The sequence below is a fragment of the Arvicanthis niloticus genome, chromosome 1, assembly GCF_011762505.2.
Source record: "Arvicanthis niloticus isolate mArvNil1 chromosome 1, mArvNil1.pat.X, whole genome shotgun sequence".
Lineage (NCBI taxonomy): Eukaryota > Metazoa > Chordata > Mammalia > Rodentia > Muridae > Arvicanthis > Arvicanthis niloticus.
In genome coordinates, this window is record NC_047658.1 from 107,469,052 (window position 1) to 107,488,240 (window position 19,189).

Below are 19,189 nucleotides of genomic sequence, written 5' to 3' on the forward strand. Positions count from 1 at the left end.
AAAACAAAAAACAAAACCAATGCCAACAAATAAATAACTGTAGTAAAAATATTAATCCCTTATGGGGTTTCTATTCACCTCTGACCATTTTTGTTCCCAGATGAAAGGCACACACAGCCTTTATATGTTTAAATATTCCTTAGGCAACACCGTAGCTGAACAACTGTCTATCCTCCATGCTGTTAGAATCTGCCTTCCTAGCGATAACCCCGAATTATCACTTACTGTGTTTCATTGTTCCATCTGGGCTGCTCTCAGCTCCAGTTGGTCAGCCCTCTGGCCACGCTCTCTTGGCCTCTAGCCCATGGCAGCTCAGGCTCTCCCTTCTGTGCGTTCTTCTTCCATGGCTGCTTCCTTCTTTTTTCTCTTCTTTCCTCCTCTTGGTCTACTCTTTCTAAGCTCAAGAAAACCTCAACCCCACCTATGACTCTCCCACACATATACACAAGTTATGGGCTGTCAGCATCTTTATCACCAATCAGAATTAACTTGGGGACAGGGTCCAGGGGCTATATGCAAACTCCAGGCTTTGAGGAACCACACTTAGTATTACAATAGACAGTAAAAGACAAAACCTCAACAAATAAGTATACAAATTTTTAATAAAAATGGGGCCAGCAAAATGGCTCAGTGGGTAAAGGAGCTTGCTACCAAGACTGCTGCTCTGAGTTTGATCCTGGGATCCACACAGTGGAAGGAGAGAACTGACTCATGAAAGTTGTCCTCTTGTTAGAATAACAACCTCCTGGTCAAAAAAATAGAATCTACAGGCGTGGTGGAGCCCACGCATTCTGGTTGGGTGTGTCGTTCTTCTGCCAGGCCCAGGAATAGCAGGCACATCTTAAGCTAGGAGACTGGACAAATAAGTCATGTAATAGGATACTGCACTTTTCCTTCACAGAATCCCTGTCCCCAGTGCCATAGCTTAGAGTCATGTCAGCCCAATCTTCTGAATTATTGAGAAAAGCATAGTGACTTTTCTTTTTCTTTCTTGTATCTCTATTTTTGTTTGTTTGTTGAGACAGGGTTTCTCTGTGTAGCCCTGGCTGTCCTGGAACTCACTCGTAAATTAGACTAACCTTGAACTCACAAAGATTCACCCGCCTCTGCCTCCCAAGTGCTGAGATTAAAGGTGTGCGCCACCACCGCCCGGCTGCTTCTCTTTTATAAGCATGTTTTTCTTAATACTTTGGGCTTCGAACACAAACACACAACATTTTGGACTTTCTCTAAAGCCCCCTACCCTGCCACACGCCTGCTTGTCAGCATGGCTTTTTCCCCTTCTCTTCTCCAACCTCCTCCGTTGGATATCTGCTGAGGTTTGCAGCTGGCCAGACATGGGGTTTTCTCTTAAATTCTAGTAAAAGTCTTTGAGCTTCCATTTCTGTCTATTCTTGGATTGTTTTATTACTGAGACCAAGAAACACAGAAGCTGGAAAGTTGGCACAGTGGTTAAAGGTCTCTGGCACAGGACCTGGATTCATTTCCCAGAACCCACCTGATGACTAGCAAGCATCTGTTTCCAGAGGATTCAATGCCCTCTTCTGGCCTCTGCAGGCATCAGGCATGAAAGTGGTGCACAGACACACATGGAGGCAAAACACTCAGACACATAAAGTAAAATAGAAATAAATAAAGAACCCCAAAAAGGGACCCTGATTTCCCCTGTATCACTCTGACCTCTACAGAAGCACTGTGGCACATACACATAATAAATGAAAATAAAATTGGGCAAGAGACATGACCCAGGAGGCAAAAACACTTGCTGCTCTTCCAGAAGATCTGGTTTGGGTTTGATTCCCAGCATCTTCAGTGTGGCTAACAAACATCTGTTTCTCCGGTCCCAAAGAACCTGATCCCTCTTCTGACCTCCATGGGTATTGAACACACACAGGGAACAGACATACACACAGTCAAAACATTCATACCCATCAAATAAAATCTCAGAAAAAAATAGAAATCTCTTCCTATCAGGGACCCCACAGCTACCACAAGTAGCACAGACCCAGGTAAGAGCAGATCTCATCCCTCATCAAATGTGAGGGTGCAGTAAAGAAACTGTACGTGAAGCTCCATGGTTGAAAAGGGAAAAGTTTATTCCACACTACCAAGCAGAGAGAATGGGGTGGGAAGAGGAGCATATTTCTAGGATTATAGAAGAGAACCTGTGAGCTGAGGTGACTTTGAAGTATGTGACACTTTGGGACTCGGAAGTGTATAACAAGTACTTTGTGAGTAGGGATCCAGGGACCCTAGCAGCTCGCACAGACCTTAATATGCTAATAGGAACCGCAAGCATGCGTTAATGGAAGAGTCATAGGTCCTTTTTATCCAAGTAAGGAGCCCCTTTAGCAAGCAAGAACTATCTTCTCAAGTCCCTGAGAGAATACTGGCTTTTGTCTAAGTGCCAGACTCTGGGAAGAGGAATTTCTCAATTTCTCAGCACCTGACAGGAGGAGGACGTTGCAGAAAGCCACAATAAGTCAAAATGCAGAGGATAACTGCTGGCTGCACGGCCCCAACCGATGTAGTTATAGCACAACTCCTGCACTTAAGGCTCAGGATACTTTAAGGAACAGGGCCAAGGAGGGGCTTGTAAGAACCTGCCAACCAAGGCATCTGCTGTGAACTTATGTATTCTTGCTGTGTTGGGGAACACAGCTGCCTAAAGACCTGCACAATTTCAACAACAGTTTGCTATGAAATATAATGCCAGGAGGTGGTACATAGTGGGCCCATGCCAAGGCAACAGATCTGGTATAAAGGAGGTTTCCTGGGAGAAGGGAGAGGAGTGAGGATCTGGGGCAGGGGTAGAGGCAGACAGACCAGGGCAGAGCCATGGGGGGGGGGGGGAGGAGGGGGGGAGGCGGGCAGAGGAGGACAGAAAGAGAGAGAGAGAGAGAGAGAGAGAGAGACAGACCCATCACCTGGCAGAGCTGGTCTTTGCTAGGTCCCTGGGAGGAGCCTAGTGGCCTAGTGGAAGCTAACACAGTTGACTTCCAAATGTAGCTAGAGAAAGCTCTTGGAGTCCCGCCCCTAGATGAAGAGCTACAATCAATTAGCTCTTGCAGAAGGAGGAACAATTAGTCTTCCCTGGGGATGAGCCTCTTTTAGACCTGGGGGGGAGGGAGGGGGGACAATTCCTGAGTGTCTGATTAAAGCAAGCTGTATTTACAACTGGCCAGCTGGCTGCCTCTCCCAAAGTGGGGATTTCAGAAAGCAGCCCCTCACTGGCTTTTGAGGTTCCTTTTATGGGGAAAGGTTAGGGCTAATAGAAAACAGATGTCGGGATAATTGGCTGTTAGAAAGGAGGCAATAAAAATAAGTGCAAGAAAACATCATGTGGAAAGACAGTCATCAAGGTATCTCAGAAGACACTTTTGTAAGGCAAAAGGACAATCATATCACAGGTTCAGGAGTTTAGCAAGGCAAAGGGGTGGGCACACATGATGGAGTCACAAATTCAGCATAGGTTGAAAAACATGGTTTGCAGGCTACACTAGGCTTAAGCAGAACCTTATTCTTGTAGGAGACTTAATAACAATGTGTAACAATGTGGCTCTTTAACAATCAATGTGGCACCTGTTTCCCTTTTACAGCTGCTCTGGGTGTTCCAATACCAGGTGGTCAGCCCCACAAACTTACACTCCAATGCAACACTGAACAGACTCACTGATTGTGTTTATTTATTCATTTATATATGTATATATAACAACAATGGTTTAGAAAGAGGCCCTGGGGCTGGATAGACGGCTCAGCAGTTGAGAGCACTGCCTCTTCTTCTGGGGGTCCCGAATTCAATTCCCAGAAACTACATGGTGGCTTACAACAATAAATTCTGATATTCTCTTCTAGCCTAGAGGTATACATGCAGATAGAGCACTCATATACATACAAATAATAATAATAATAATAATAATAATAATAATAATAATAATAATAATAATAATAATAATAAAAGCCTCTTTAAAAAATATACATCCTGGGCCTGGAGAGATGGCTCAGTGGTTTAGAGCACCGACTGCTCTCCCAGAGGTCCTGAGTTCAATTCCTGGCAGCCACATGGTGGCTCACAACCATCTGTAATGGGGTCTGATGCCCTCTTCTGGTGTGTCTGAAGACAGCAATGGTATATTCATATACATAAAATAAGTAAATCAAAAAAAAATAAATATACGTCTGTGAATGTGGGCAGGACATACATGAGAGGAGTAGGAAGAAATGATATAATTATATTTTAATTAAATCAAAATAAATAAATACTGCTCAGTGTAGTGTGTACATCTTTAACCCCAACACTGAGGAGGCACAAGTAGGTTGGGTCTCTGTGAGTTTGAGGCCAGCTTGGTTTGCATAGCAAGTTCCAGGCCAACCACTCAAAAATAAAACATAAAAATAAAATCATTTCCCTAAATAGGAAAGGTCCCTTGAGCTAAGGGGAAAGTCTAAAAAGCGTTCGGTTGTGGGGCCTTTACAGAGCACCCACCTCTCTCATGTTTGTGTGAGGTGGGCTTTTCTTTCACGTGTTCTGTTCCTTAAATGGCCAGTGTCCTTTCTAGTCACTAAACGGCACTGTAGAGTGGGATCTCAAGTCTATCCCACCCTTACATACATCTTAGAGCCAAAGCTCAACTAACCCCTATTCCTATTGCATGGCCTCTTCCCCAAAGACCATGACAGTTTCCCAGGTTCCGCCTAGACTCAGCCCCGCCCACCTGCCACGCGGCAGGACCGCTGCTGCTGCTGCTGCTGCTTCTTCTTCTTCCTCCCGCCAGGGGCAGCTCGCACCCACAGAGCCTACTTACACCGGGGCCCTGCACTATCTGGAGAGGGCAGCGGTGAGTTACAAAAACAACCCGTACCTTCTTCCTCAACCCGCTTTCACCAAGTACTCTGAACTCTTTTTGGTCCCTTTATTCCCTAGTCTCTCATCCTGACAACCCGCGACCCCCCCTCCCCCCAGGCTTCCTTTCCTCTTTCCATTTCCCGAGCAAGCTCCTCCCCAGTTGCGGCCCCAGGCCACCGTCCACCCCACCCCATCGTCGTCATCTACCCCATCCGGTTCTTCCTCCTTCTTGCTGTCCCTCTCCAAATCTCAGGGTTCCTCTTCCTCCACCGTCTGGCCTCAACCTCCCTGAGGATTTAGGGCCCTCGAAGAACTCCATTTCTTCCCTCAGCTCTTCTTACTTCAGGAAGATGGGTCAGGACCTCACAAGAGGGAGATCTGCCACGGGTGCTGAGGAAACTTGTTTATAAATTCAGTTGAATTCCTGGCAGTCTTCTTGATTTAAGAATGTTCTTGGCGCAACCCTTAGGGTAGCCACCCAGCTAGCCCCTCACTCTCCTCACCATCTGTGGGGATTGGCCAAGTTTACTGTCAGTCTGCAGAGGCAAGTCCAGCTAGTCGCTGTTAACTGTCTTCTCCAGGCCACCTGGACTGAGACAGCTTTCCATGGACGGCTCTGAAGATGATGCGACCATATTCGGTGCCCACTGTCTGCCCAGTGACCCCAGACTCTGGGCCACTGTGACGAACTCATACCTAGGTACACGTGTATATCATGACACCATCCATATAAACGGTGTGTACAATGGTGCTGGGGGTGACACTCACCGGGCAATTCTGCCCAGTCCCCTCAATGTCCAGCTAGAAGCCCCTGCAGGAACAGAGCAGCTGGCAGAGACCTTTACCCTGGACACCAACACAGGTTAGCTGCCACCAACCCGTGCCAAGCTATTGCTCTGGGTGAGAGGGGCTCCTCACTTGTCCATGAAGTAGAGAAAGGGGCCGAAAAGTCCAGTATGTGACTCAGGGCTGTAACCTTGGCACTGGTAGTGGGAAGGTTGGGGCGGGAAGACGGAGAACAGGAGCTTAGCCTCCAGTACACACCAAGACCCATCTCAAAAATAAGTAAACAAATGGCCTTTAATTTAAGGGGGGGAAAAGGCATAAAAAAGCTGCCTCCCAAGATGAGGCCTCTGTGGTTGGTCTTGCTTTCTTTTCATCTGGGTGGGCCCACTACAGAGTGGGGAGAGGCAGCCTGAGGTCTGAAGGACCCCACTCCCAGCCCAGGAAGGTTCTGGTGTTCTGTGGTATTGACTGTCTGACTTTCCCCAACCCTCCCCTAGGTTCCTTCCTCCACACCCTGGAAGGCCCCAGCTTCCGGGCTTCCCAATGCATCTATGCTCACCGTGTGTTACCCCATGTACTGGTCTTCAGTGTGTCCATTTCACGCCTGACCACAGAGAACAAGCCCATCACAGTGCCATTACAGGCAGACTTCTCCCCAGAAAGCCCAGACCTGGACCTGCATGTGGGGCCAGACTTCCAGGGACTCAGGTAAGGAGTACACTGGGTAAATCTATGTAGCCCAGAGAGAGAGTCCTTTCTTAAGACTCAGCTATGCCTTTGTAGGTACCTGCATGGCCACACACTCACCCCTGAGCAGCCTGGAGAGCCACAGCAGGAAGTGCATATGCTATGGATGCCAGTTCCCCCAGCCTTGACCCTTGGGGAGGAGGAGAAGGACAGGACCTGGGAGTTTCTGACTGTTGTGGCTTCCAGCCAGACTGAAGTCCAGGGCTGCTTTGCTGAGGCCCTACAGCTGCAGACCAGGGGCGTTCTGTATACAATCCATGCAGACTCCTGGGGCCAGCTCTGGGAAGGCTGTGGCCTGGATGTGGCTGGGCCCCTGGCCCTGCGCCAGGCCCTTCGTGCCTCTCTCTACTACCTGTTCAGTGAGCTTCCCCAGCCTGACACTCAAGGACCCATCAGCCATGGGCTTAGCCCCGGAGGCCTCTCCAATGGGAGTCGGGAGGAATGCTACTGGGGCCATATCTTCTGGGATCAGGTAAATCCTGCACAGGGAAAGCTGCATGCAGAGACTTCTGGCATCACCTTTGCACTGCCTGAGATCAAGACCAAACATGGGTCTCTAGATAGAAGGGCTTCCTGGAAGAGATGGTTTCTCAGAAGAAGGGTGGGTAGGGATGTGGTAGAAAAGAATGGTCCAGGTTAGAGCAACAGAAGGCCCAAAGGCTGAGGGTGTGCAACATGTGAAGGCAGAGAAGGAGCCTCACAGCAGGCCAAGACCACTAGAGCCTCAGAGTGAGCCAGGTACAAGCCTGGAGCTTACTAAAGGCCTAAAAGAGCCATAGAGACTTTGTAGAAGAACGATCCAGTAGAGATACAGTCTGGAAAGGTCTGTGACTGCCAGGAGTAGCTGGGTGCAGGGAAGCAAGGGCTGGAGAAGGTAGTGCTGTAGGGAGATCAGTGGCCACTGTGTGAGGGAGTAGTGAGAGGGAAGGCTCAAGGCCACTCCTACATTGGACACCTTGTGAAGTCTTCATGGTGGCCCATTCAACAGATGAAGCCAATGAAAGCTGAGGTCAGGCGGTCAGAGAGCAAGCTCTCCCTAGAGACCTGATGCAAACTAGTGCCCATGAGCTTCTCCTGATACTGCCTGGACTGAGAACCAGAACTCTGGGCTGTCTAGGCTGGAAAGATAGCACTGGAGTGGGCAAGCTGGGGAGGCCCCAGGTGGATCTGGGTAAGCATGAAATGTGGGACTCGGAGAGGCAACGGGTTGGCCAGAGGGTAGGGACGGAGGAAGCCCCCAGCTGCCTGCTTGGCTGTGTGTTGGTTGGAAGCCTGAGCAGGTAGAATGTGGGCAGCATAAGAGTAAGGGAGGGAGAAGGTATGGACTCCTGTTTACCTCCGAATGGTTCATCTCTCAGGACCTCTGGATGTTCCCAAATATTTTGATGTTCCACCCAGAGGCTGCCAGGGCCATCCTAGAATACCGAGTCCGAACGCTGGGAGGAGCCCTGAAGAATGCCCAGAACCTGGGCTACCAGGTAATGAATAGGGCCTGGATACCACCCCATAAGCCCCTGCCCCAAGGTCTTCCCAGTGCCATTCAGTGGCCACGAGAGTCCCATACCTCCTTCCTTTCTTCCACAAAGGATTGCCCCTCTGGTAGGGCTGGGCTGCCACCTCCCCAGATCAAGACCTGAGCATCCTGTCTTCTTTCCTCACAGGGAGCCAAGTTTGCTTGGGAAAGTGCACGCACTGGCCTGGAGGTCTGCCCTGAGGACATTTACGGGACCCAGGAGATCCATATCAACGGGGCCGTGGTGTTGGCCTTTCAGTTCTACTACTATTGCACTCAGGTGAGACACTGTCAAATGTGTACCCATGTACCTCATGAGGTCACACTCCACTCCAGGGCCTTGGAAGCTGTGTGAACAGGGACTTTGGACGCCAGGCATGGCTTTCTCTGTGTTCCTGCACAGCGGCCCACTTCCGTGCCTGGTCTTTTACCCTGCTCTCACTCTCCAGGACCAGAAGCTCTTTCGAGAGGCTGGTGGCTGGGATGTGGTCAGTTCTGTGGCTGAGTTTTGGTGCAGCCGTGTAGAATGGAGTTCCCAGGACAAGATGTATCACCTGAAAGGTGAGGACCAGGGAACGCAGTGGCCAGCTCCCCATGGGCTCATCATGGAAGGACATGTCCTGAGCCCCTACACTAACTGCCATGTGTCCCTCTGTGACCAGGAGTCATGCCGCCTGATGAGTACCACTCAGGAGTCAACAACTCTGTGTACACCAACGTCCTGGTCCAGAACAGGTCAGACAGAAAACTTCCCCTTCAGGTACCCTTAGCCCCAGCACAGCAGACAGGGCCCAGTCAGAAGCCATGCAACTGTGACTTGTCCCCTCTCCAGCCTGCATTTTGCTGCCGCTTTGGCCAAGGACTTGGGTTTGCCTGTCCCCAAACAGTGGCTGGAGGTGGCTGATAGGATCAAGGTACCATTTGACTCTGAGTACAACTTCCACCCTGAGTTTGACGGCTATGAGCGTGGTGAGTGGTACTGAACCCCCACACTCACCCTGACACACTCTCATCTCCTTGACCAATAACCTATCCCTAGCCTGCTACCCCTTCCCCCAAATCAGGAGAAGAAGTGAAGCAGGCAGATGTTGTGCTCCTGGGATACCCAGTCCCCTTTCCCCTGAGTCCTGACATCCGAAGGAAAAACTTGGAGACTTATGAGGCCGTGACGTCTCCCCGAGGCCCTGCCATGACCTGGGTGAGAAGCCTGGTGGGCAGTCTTGCCCCACGGTGCTCACCTGCCTTCCCACGCGATGGGTCTAACCTCTTCCTATTTGAATTCTAACCTCAGAGCATGTTTGCTGTGGGCTGGATGGAGCTAAAGGACCCCGCAAGGGCTCAGGTCCACCTGAGCAGGAGTTTCGCCAATGTCACTGAACCCTTCAAGGTCAGTCTGGCTCCTACCCCACACTCACTGCCTGGATCTTCTCCCACCGTGGTAGTCTCAGCAGGGTAAAGGTCCTGCCTGACCCTAGGATAATAGCCTCAGGTGACAGTCACCCTTGCTTCCTGCAGGTGTGGACAGAGAATGCAGATGGGTCTGGTGCAGTGAACTTCCTGACAGGCATGGGGGGCTTCCTGCAGGCGGCACTCTTCGGGTGCACAGGATTCAGGTGAGTGCAGCGACCAGCCGTGAAATCCCACTTATCCCAACCCTCTTCACACAGCTCTCCCCACAGGATCACTGAGGCGGGTGTTACCTTTGACCCGCTGTGTCCAGACCTGGTCTCCAGAGTGTCTGTCTCTGGTATCTCCTACCTGGGGAACAAGCTCAACTTTGCATTTTCCAAGGACTCGGTGACACTTGAGGTCACAGCCCGTGCAGAGCCCTGGGCGCCCCTGCTAGAAGCTGAGCTGTGGCCATCACTGGCCCGGCTTCCCCTGACACCAGGTAGGGAAAAGCCTTTGAGCACGTGACCCAGGTGTCTTGGCCCATGCCCTCAAAGATTAACCCTCTCTCTTGCAGGACAGAAGGTCTCCTTTCCCCACTCAGCTGGCCGGATACAAAGGTCATCCACCATAGATGCCCAGAAATTCTTCAGTGTTTCCTGATAGGAGTTTTGACATCAGAAGTCTCTTTCAGTACCTCCGGGAAACCCTTTTGCCCTCCGCTGCATCCCCAACCCCACAATCTCTCATCTGGATCCTGCCCTGAACCAGTAAGGCTACAGAGTGTTCCCTCTGTTCCTTCCCCCCTCCCTCCTCCTTTTCCTCACCCTCTCCAGTCCTGGGAGCCTCATATATCCTTTGCTTTGGGATGACCCCAGCACCCTACCACTTAGCTCCCCGTCTTCCTGTCTCTGGAGGCTTTAACTTCCTTGTTCACACCTCTGGTCTCTGGAATACTCTAGTCAACAGGCTGGGTGGGAAATGGCCAGAAAGTGAATCATGGAGCTTTCTGTGGCAGGCAGTTGGCACCAGGTAGGGCTAGCCAAGTGCTTAAGGGTTTGTGGCTTTGAACTTCCTAGTCTTTGGTTCCTCTTGCCAAGTCAGATGGTATCTAGCGTACTGGGGTAGGGTGATAGCTGTCCTTAACCATGCGGCCTGTGAGGAGGAAGGCAGTGTTATCACAGGACAGGGTAGATGAACAGCAGACTGGCAACCAGAGGAACTGGAGTCAGATGGACAGGGTTCCAGACCATAGTCCTGGCCATCAGGGCTGAGAAGCTGCTTAGGCTTCACTCCTGGTTCTTAGTGTTTCTCCAGAACAAGGCTCATAGCATAGGACCATGATCCTAGTAAAACCTGTGCCCCTGTACCAAGACAACTTGCCTAATTAAAGTCAGTGCTGGCAAAGGCTGAAGTCAGAGTATGTGATGGATTCATGTCCCTTTGCACCGGGGAACTGAATGCTGATGTAATTTCAAAGCTTAGGGGCAACATGGGGCCCTTGTGTCTCCCTCCACTTTCTTTATGGTGGTCCAGGAGCTACCCTGGCAGGAGTGGATGCTCATTTGTTGCCTCAAAGACAGGACTGGGCATGAGCATTGGCAGGATGCTTGGTGGTACGGCACTTCAGAATAGAATAATCCAGTACCTGGGTGTGCATACTATCTGTGCATATGTGGTCACCTCTATGCATGTAGTATGGTAAGCTTATGGGGCCATAGAGGGCGGTAGAGCCTGTAGGCTGGCACAGCTGATCAGGTCTAGCCTAGCAGCCTGGGGCAAGGGAAGCTGCTGCTGCCTCACTGACTTGTCCACACACTCTGTTCTTAGCACTGGGGCACAGACCAGGCAATCCCTCATTCTAAATGGCGGCTGGCAAAATATCCCATGTTTGGAGGCATCTACTTAGGAGCACACAGTCCCTGTAGCCAGCAGGAGTTGACCTTCTCATGAACTAGACCAGCGGCTCATGGTCAGCACACACTGTCCTTGTCTCTGGTCCATAACAGGACTAGTGACCAGCACTATCTTCATCCCCAGCCCCAGACACACATAGATCAACAAAAGGCCTTATCTCCTAGGGCTGGCTTGGAACACTGTCAGTAGCTTGGAGCTCCTCAAGGTCAGCTGTTGGCTACAGGCACGGAGCAGGATGCGGAACTGCCTAGAGTCTACAAGTCGGGCAGCTAGCCAGAGACCTCCGTAGAAGCCAGGGGCATGTGACACACAGAGAGGAGAATTGACACGAGAATGTTCACTTAGTGCCACTGCCTGTCTGGCTCTGACCGTGTGTAAGGAAATGTGGGAAGCAGGCTGTAAATGTCTGTGTGTCTGTGTGGATGGTGTTGCTGTCCACTGTGAGTCCACTCTCCAGAGTCCATAGGAAATGGACTCTGCCTATCTTCCCCACAGTCCTTACTGACCTGGGAAGGAAGAAGACCACTGCGGCATATGTGGAGTCAGGGCACACCCCTCACATGTCCTGGGACACAGCCCATCAAACCACAGGGCAGTAGGAATCAAAGGCCTGAATTCCCGAACTTCATCCTAAAATACTTAGGCTCCTCCACCCCAGAAGCCACAGGCCACTAAGCAAAAGCAGTAGTTGAGCAGCCAAGCAGACAGAATAAGATGACTGGGGGTGGCCAGATGATTTGGTGCTGGGGCTCCCTATACAACTACCACGATGAAGGAAGAGCCCACACATTTCTGGAATCTGCCACTTTTAATCGTGAACAGAGGTTCAGCCTGGTAAGTGGGGAAAGGGGGCAAAGCCAGGCAGAGGGATCTCTAAGTTAGAGGTTAAGTCTGAGGGATCTGATTGAGTCAGCATCATGAACAAGAGGGTGGCTTCTGAGGTCGTGGCTGAGCGGGGATGGAGGTGCTGTAGTAGGCTGTAACTCCCAGGAGCTGGTGTTGGGCACAGCTGACCTGGCATGGTTGTCCTTGGTTCAGGGCAGACTCAGAACTCTCAGTTATAGTCCTCATCATCAAACTTGGTGCTGAAGAAAGCCGCAGAGTCTTTGGCTAGCCGGGACAGGTGCAAGGCGCCAGTCACCACGAGTCCCAGGAGCAGCAATGGGGGCACCAACGTCCACATGGCAGCCAGGATGTTGTAGCACTTGGCTTTGGAGCCATACTGCCTTGCAGCCTCCAGGTCCCCAGCTAGCTTCTGGTCTCGGGCCTGCAGGGCAGCACCAGAACCAAGATGTTAACAAGTTCGTGGTGTCTAGGGGACCACCCAGAGCAACTGTAGGGCACAGGCTGAACTCTAAATCTTGACAGGGGGCTCTAGCTTGTGGAGACATTCCCCTGGGCTGGGCCCAGTCCCTTCACAGTCTCCAACATGCAACAGCTTGGCCCTTGGCAGGGTCCTGAACCATGATCGTCTCAGCCTAAATAAAGGCTGCAGATAGCGATTCAGTGGCCATTCTGGGTCAGCAGCACCCTCTGAGAGCCTCCTGTGGGAGAGGAGTCCTATGGGAAACCAAGAACTCAGTGCTACTCAGGGACTACGGTGGGAATTCCTCTATGGGCAACCTTCAAGGACTTTGCCCTTTGAGGGAGACTATATAGTCAGGCCTTCCTCTCCTGTGAACAGTACATACACCCCTTAGTGGTCCCCAGACTTGGTGAGGTACTGTGACTATGCCCACAGATACTCTCATGTACTTTTCTTTTGACCCACCTGCATCCCCTCCCCCCACCCACATCACCTCCCACCCCACACTCATTTTCCTTTCCCACAAGCCTTGAAGCCAACCTTGACAGAGTGGACCAGCGCCAGGAAACCAAGGCAGCACAGATTCAGGTACAGCGTGCTGAAGACAGACCAGAGCATATGGTCTCGTGGTGTAGGGCCAGATGTTCCCATGGAGAGGGCCGTGTGGGCTGCAGCATCAGCCTTGCGGGATGATGGGGCCCGGGGGTCCTCACGGGGATATGAAGTGTCCATGGGTTCCAGCGCCGTGTCTTCCTGAGACTTGTGCTCTCTGAGCACCCAGCCTGCTTATAGCCCCACACTACCCTCCCTGGCTGGCCAGCTCCACCCGCTATATATATCACAAATTACAGCCTCAGCCTGCCAAATAGAGTGGCCCGCCCTTGCACCCCATCATCCCCCACCCCTCTCAAAAGACCCCATCAAAGGCCACTGCACCACATGGGCAGTGGCTGTAGACCACCCACCAGAGTCCCCCTGTTGTCTCAATTGTTCACAAAAAGGCTGCCCCAAGGACACTGGCTGCAAACAGTTCCATGGTGGACCCTAGGGCTGAGTGAACATGAGGCTGCCTCGGTTTCAGGGAACAGCCAGGGCTCTGTCCTCAAAACCAGAGCTGTGTATTCCACGGCCCTCCAGCACTCAGAATCCAGGCTTTGATCATGGCACCTGCTGACATGCACAACTGGGACAGCAAATACAGACCTGCTAAGAAGATAGAAGATAGCAGTTTCCCACTGCAAACCTGCAAACCGTAGGAAGCTCCTCCCCACTCCCTGTGATAGGCACTCTCTCCAGCTCCTGGGCAGCTAGATCCTCTTCAGTCTTCTTAGCTGTTAGTCCTCCCTTCCCAATCCTAAAAATGTGAGTGGAATAGTTTCCTTGAGGGCTCAGATGTGGGTGCCAAGAACTCAATGCATGTCCAGCAGGAAGTCTAACTCCTGGCTCACATGCCAAGAGCCTCCTCGGTAAAGGGGGCCTCAGTGTCTTCCAGGCTCAGATCCTTAACAAGAGCTAAATCTTCCTTCGACCCACCACTGCCCAACCTCCCTCAGCTGCTCAGGCCAAAAGCTCTGGTTGCTCCTGCTCATACCCACTCGGGTCACGAGACAGCAAGCAAGCAGTGCTGGGCCCTCCTGGATAGTACGTGAAAAGGGAGAGAGGGTCTCTAACCTGATGTAGAGTGGCTGCAATGGGCAGAGAGGGTGACAGGGACCTAGTCTAGTCTGAGTATCTGACTCCCAGATGACTTTCTCCAAGGTCCCTTGTCATCTGGTCTCCTCCAGCCTGGGGACAGGAGAATGATGGGTAATATTTGGATCCCAGTCCTATACCTGCCCTGCCAAGTGCCTGTACATCAGTGCCTTGGTCTTCACCATCTGTGTAGGTTCCTGCCCGTTCTGTTCATCTCAGAGACCTCTTTTTAAAAATATTTATTTTTATTATTTTTAATTATATATAGGGGTGTGTGTATGTACCCATGAGTGCAGGTGCCCCCAGAAGCCAGTAGTGTTGAATTTCTAGAGCTGCAGTGACAGGCAAGCCACCTGTGGTGGATGCTAGGAATCAACCTGGGTCCTCTGTAAGAGCAGCATATGCTCTCAACTGCTGAGCTGTCTGCCAGCCCTCACAGACCTCAGTACAAACAGATCTGCCTTCTGTCCTGCCGTGTCTTCCTTATGAGGTGAGCTAGAGAAGGCACAAGGAAAGCAAGAGGCAGGCTGCAGTGGTGGGGCTGACACAAACGCAGACCTGGATTCCCCCAGGACATGTGACTCCTCAGAGAAAACCAAGACCATCCCAAACAGAGACGATGAGCCCCACCTACCTTTGCTTCATTATAACTATAATCTAAATATCATCAGAATTATAAAATGTCTTGCTCCCATTATGCATGAGGACAAAGGAAGGAGGAGACTGTATTGGAGAAAGAAAAAAAAACCTGACATCCCAGGGATTTCCCTTCTTTCACCCATCTTAACTCGTAACTAATCAATTCATTCCCCAATAAAAGTTTGGCCATAGGCCTGGAATGGTAGCATACACCTTTAATCCCAGCACCCAGAGGCAGAGTAGGTAGATCCCTGTGAGTTCCTGGCCAGCCTGGTCCACATAGTTCTAGACCAGACCCCTGCCTTGAGAGAGAAGGGGGATAAGAAGAGAGAGAGGGAGGGAATGAACTTTCCAAAACCCAGTGTCGAAACTATCCAGAAGCTCTCAGCCTTTGAGTATGTCCCTGTACCCCAAAGTAAAACTTTCTCCCAGTGTTCCTCTGGCTTTTGGCAGTGCCAAGAACCTAGAAACACTGAAGTCTCAGCCATGTATCTCTGAGAGCTCCCCAGTCTTCACTCAACAGCATTAGATGCTCCTTTGCTGCACCACACCCTGATACCTAGACCCTTACTGCATCACTCATCTTATACTTACACATCTGTCCAGTGGGACTGTAAAATACATCTGGTTCTAAGTGTGCTATGATATCTATCTCTACTGTTACCTCCACCCTGTCTGACTCTTGGGAAATGAGAACAATGCTGGCCCTGAGAGATGGATGGGCCCTGGCACCTTCAGAAGCAGTTGATGACACCCCAGTCCTTCTTGCCCATCTGCTGGCCCACAACATGACTTCTAGTTCCACCTTCCACACTTTCTGTCCACTGAGCATTGCCCACTCTTCTATGGGGGCGGTTGTATAGACATCCAGTAACAGGTTGGCAGGGCAACGTCTTCAGCTCTAGGTCCACTGCAGAAGCCAAATATCATATTTGTGACCTCCTGGTAATGGATAGGACAGACCCTGAAATCTCAGGACCAAATCCCTGAACTTGAGTAGTTGCTCTCACTCATGGTGAAGGAGCTGCCCTGAGCCCAAGAAAGTTCCTAGCCCTTTGGGTACCCAGGGTATTGGGTATAGTTTGTTTTTTTCTAATAGCCCAGAACTAAGCAGATGAGGTTCATGCAGCTTCGGGAAGGTCTTGAGGTCATGTTATGTTTAATTCCTTCCTGTGAACAGTAACCCTCAGTCTGAACGCACAGCCTATCCTAAGTCTTCCTGATGATCTACCACCCCACTCCCCTTGTCCCTTCCTGCCATGCTTCCATGGGAAGGAAAAGCATTCCTCATCCTGGAAACTCCCACCAACTTAGAGTCAAGAATCCCAACATAATTAAACTTTCTGAAGGCCTTTCTCCTTTCCCAACTATAAACCTGCCATTTTCTAGAGATCTCACCAGAGATCCAGCAGCTCCTGGTTTTACCATATCAGTGTGGCCCCCATCCAGAGTCCCCGCAGTCACTCTTATAGCCTCAGGTATGGAATGAGGAGAGAGGGGAGAATAGTTTCTTAGAACCCTGTTAAGCAATGACATTCTAAAAGCTTCCCCAAATCCTATATGCAGTCTCCCTTAAAACACTTAGCAGTGACCCCTCAGAGGCCCACACTCCTGAGTGCTTTATATTTTACCATGGGTGCTCTTCTGAATACGCTCCAACTTCTGCCTACTATCTTGTGAAATTCTCTTATGTCAACGTCATAATGAGATTTCTAAAAGATTAAAGGAATTCCCCAGATTGGCATGTCACAGCAGGGAGCTGACCCCTTCCCAGCAGCTGCTGCTACTTCCTGTTAAAAACTATACTTCATTTAAAAAAAAAAAAAAAAACACCAGGGGCCATCTCCTTGCTTTTCACTTGCACCTCTACCCTAGGGCTCACTGTGCCACTTCTGGGATTTTGGATACATTCAGATCATCATGGTGGTTAGGGAAGCAAGGAACTATTGGACAGGACTCAAATATCCTGCAGACATTGGAAGCCCAGTCTGATTTTTTGGTGCCAGGCTTGTGTAGGCAGAAAGAAGCACCCTTTAGAAGGAACTCCTGAGATGCCATGGCATGTTAACAGGAGACCAAGGCAGACAGCCTCACCTCCAGGTGAGGTGGGATGTGGGAGCCGTGAGCCCAGCAGAACTCACTGTCATTTGGTTCTCCCAGCTACTCGGAGACCATGAGAGACATTCTGGAATCCCCACCCACTCCCTACATAAACCTGAGTGCTGTGTGTGGGGAAGGAAAGGGTAAGGGAAGCAAACCTCACAGCACCCAACTTTTGTGTACAGGCCAACCCAGGAGCCCAAAGTCATATCTAAGAGGCCACCACAAAATGAGGACACATCTTGGCTATGGGTTTCTTTTCCCTTAAAGGACTCTGGACATCCTTCACTCCTAGACCGAAGCCTCCTTTGCTCCAAGTTCTGCACCTTCCTGGGCACCGTGGGAGCATGGCATCAGCGTTAGATGATATCCGGGTCTCTTCTGCCTGGATCAGCTGAAAACCCACAGGCCGGCTGCTGCTCACATCAGGAGACCAGAGCCTGACAAGTTAAGGACACTGGCTCTCCTCAGACAAGAAGGAAGCAGGGTGAGCTTGGTACAGAATCAGAGAACAGTGAGTCAGCCAGAGTTTCCACCAAGTACTTTATTGAATCCACTGTAGACAGACAAGTGAAGGTTAACATTTGCATACGCATAGGGTAAAGGGTCAGGGCCTCAGCCTGGGGGGAGGGCCAGATGTGGACCGTGGAACACTGGGCAGCTAGAATCCAGAATGTGGCACTCTTTGTGAAAACGACTGAAAGACTACCGCAGAGGTGGTGGAGAAAATAATGATGCAGATAATGACCATGAGGACACTGAAGACTAGGGAGCTGATGTTCAGGCACTTGGCAGTGGAGGCGTAGGCCTGGGCTCCAATCACATCGCCCACCATCTTCCTGTCCCTGGACTGAAGGAAATCAGATAGTAAGGGGCCCTGGAGCTGGCCAGTGGAGTCCCCCCTGCCCACTGCCTCACTCCCTCAGGCCAGGAAACCCTACCCTCTTTTCACACACGCACAAACTCAAACTATATGGTAGGTCCCAGCATGGGCCACATACCCCACTTTCCACACAGATTAGGGCCCCAGTCTAAAGGGTAAAGGGGCATTCCAGGAATGGGGTGGGGGAAAATCTGGCCCCAGAATCCCCAGACAGCTTCATTCTGTGACTATCAGAAAGTCTCCAACACCAGAGACAGACAGACAGGCACACACACACACATACACACACACAAATAGAAAGGGTGCACACACACTCTCTTACACAAAGGACCCCACACTCACACCTCGGTGCCACCCGAGTAGATGGAGCTTCACGCTCACACACACCTTCTTACACCAACACTCCCCCCTCTAGCACACTCACCTTCACAGAGTAGGCATAGGCAATGAAGCCCAGGCAGCAGGCATTGAAGAAGAGAGTATTGAACAGGGACCAGACCACATGGTCAGGCACAGAGACCTCTCTGGGCATGTTGATCACGGTGGTCCTCACCACAGCTGAGTTGTTGGGTTCCCCCAGCTCAGTCACCCCGTACTCCTCTTTGATTGTCTCATAGCTTGGAGGAAGTCCGGCATTGGTGGGCAAGAAGGCTTGAGAATTGTGGCTCATGGTATTGACTCTGGAACAATCGCCCCGTCTGGTGGATGGCTGCTGCTACCCTGGTTCTGTAGGCCCGCCCTTTCTCTAGCAGTTTCCTTTTCCTGTTGGTGGGTTAGTCTCCAGAGGGCCTTACTGTGGGGAATTGGCTGGATACCGAAGTGGGCGGTACTTAAGCCTTGAGGATCAAATTACTTCAGGGCTAGTTGACTGTTAAGGTACCTCTGTACTAAACTTCCAGGGGTCAAGACTTGTCCGAGGGCTAAAACTTGTCTCAAGGTCTCCACCTCCTGCTTAGAGTAGGCACACTGGGACTTCCCCAGAACTACTGTCTCCCCAGCCCCCTGCTCTCACACCCCTTGTACATCCCTAAAGCCAGCCTCACTGTGAGGGCCTCCTCTGAAGAAACCCATGCACACACACCCCCTAACTAATCTGTTGCAGGTGGGGGCTGGGGAGATCTGCAACTCAATGTTTCTTTGGCTGTCAGTTGGGAAGGGAGGAGCCTTCCAGCCCAGGGCCGGGATGCTCCTGGCTAGCTAAAGAAGGAAAATTCCAGTCACTTGGCTGCAGCCTGGGAGTTTATGGAAGGCAGATGTTTTCCTGCCAGTTGCGAAACAGCCATTGCTAAAATGAAGCCTGAAGGAGAACGGCGGCACGGAGCAGCACGGGGAACGCCATGTCTTTCCGGGCAGAAGCAATGAGGGAGCTGA

The 19,189-nt window shown here is 50.9% G+C and overlaps 3 protein-coding genes across 4 annotated transcripts; 1 reads left to right on the top strand and 2 right to left on the bottom strand.

Annotated features, from left to right (window-relative positions):
- The first annotated feature begins 4,688 nt into the window (after nt 1–4,688).
- Nucleotides 4,689–10,695, top strand: Pgghg (protein-glucosylgalactosylhydroxylysine glucosidase). Of its 2 annotated transcripts, none has more exons than XM_034488768.2 (14): nt 4,689–4,838; nt 5,428–5,708; nt 6,130–6,340; nt 6,416–6,851; nt 7,738–7,857; nt 8,041–8,172; nt 8,342–8,453; nt 8,555–8,627; nt 8,725–8,861; nt 8,957–9,090; nt 9,184–9,279; nt 9,408–9,505; nt 9,572–9,783; nt 9,859–10,695. In XM_034488768.2, exons 2-14 carry the CDS (start codon nt 5,453–5,455, stop codon nt 9,942–9,944), a joined length of 2,103 nt encoding a protein of 700 aa, XP_034344659.1. In that variant the 5' UTR covers nt 4,689–4,838; nt 5,428–5,452; the 3' UTR covers nt 9,945–10,695. The 2 variants fall into 2 exon arrangements, with proteins under 2 accessions (XP_034344659.1, XP_076769296.1); XM_076913181.1 differs by having other exon boundaries at nt 5,428–5,546.
- A 1,292-nt stretch (nt 10,696–11,987) lies between these two features.
- On the bottom strand, nt 11,988–13,862 carry Ifitm5 (interferon induced transmembrane protein 5). Its single transcript, XM_034487901.2, has 2 exons — nt 13,045–13,862; nt 11,988–12,465 (listed from the first exon to the last, which is right to left on the bottom strand). The coding sequence occupies exons 1-2, from the start codon at nt 13,234–13,236 to the stop codon at nt 12,253–12,255; spliced, it is 405 nt and encodes a 134-aa protein (XP_034343792.1). The 5' UTR covers nt 13,237–13,862; the 3' UTR covers nt 11,988–12,252.
- A 3,599-nt stretch (nt 13,863–17,461) lies between these two features.
- Nucleotides 17,462–18,580, bottom strand: LOC117702940 (interferon-induced transmembrane protein 2). Its single transcript, XM_034494231.2, has 2 exons — nt 18,243–18,580; nt 17,462–17,785 (listed from the first exon to the last, which is right to left on the bottom strand). The coding sequence occupies exons 1-2, from the start codon at nt 18,486–18,488 to the stop codon at nt 17,597–17,599; spliced, it is 435 nt and encodes a 144-aa protein (XP_034350122.1). The 5' UTR covers nt 18,489–18,580; the 3' UTR covers nt 17,462–17,596.
- Nucleotides 18,581–19,189: the final 609 nt, after the last annotated feature.

Bases quoted from the DNA above. Each gene is read 5' to 3' on its own strand.
- Pgghg (XM_034488768.2), top strand. From the start codon at position 5,453: ATGGACGGCTCTGAAGATGATGCGACCATATTCGGTGCCCACTGTCTG. The intron at 6,852-7,737 runs GTAAATCCTGCA...TTCATCTCTCAG, and splicing joins GCCATATCTTCTGGGATCAG to GACCTCTGGATGTTCCCAAA. The intron at 7,858-8,040 runs GTAATGAATAGG...CTTTCCTCACAG, and splicing joins CCCAGAACCTGGGCTACCAG to GGAGCCAAGTTTGCTTGGGA.
- Ifitm5 (XM_034487901.2), bottom strand. From the start codon at position 13,236: ATGGACACTTCATATCCCCGTGAGGACCCCCGGGCCCCATCATCCCGC. The intron at 12,466-13,044 runs GTTGGCTTCAAG...GCTGCCCTGCAG, and splicing joins CGCTGGTCCACTCTGTCAAG to GCCCGAGACCAGAAGCTAGC.
- LOC117702940 (XM_034494231.2), bottom strand. From the start codon at position 18,488: ATGAGCCACAATTCTCAAGCCTTCTTGCCCACCAATGCCGGACTTCCT. The intron at 17,786-18,242 runs GTGAGTGTGCTA...GATTTCCTTCAG, and splicing joins CCTATGCCTACTCTGTGAAG to TCCAGGGACAGGAAGATGGT.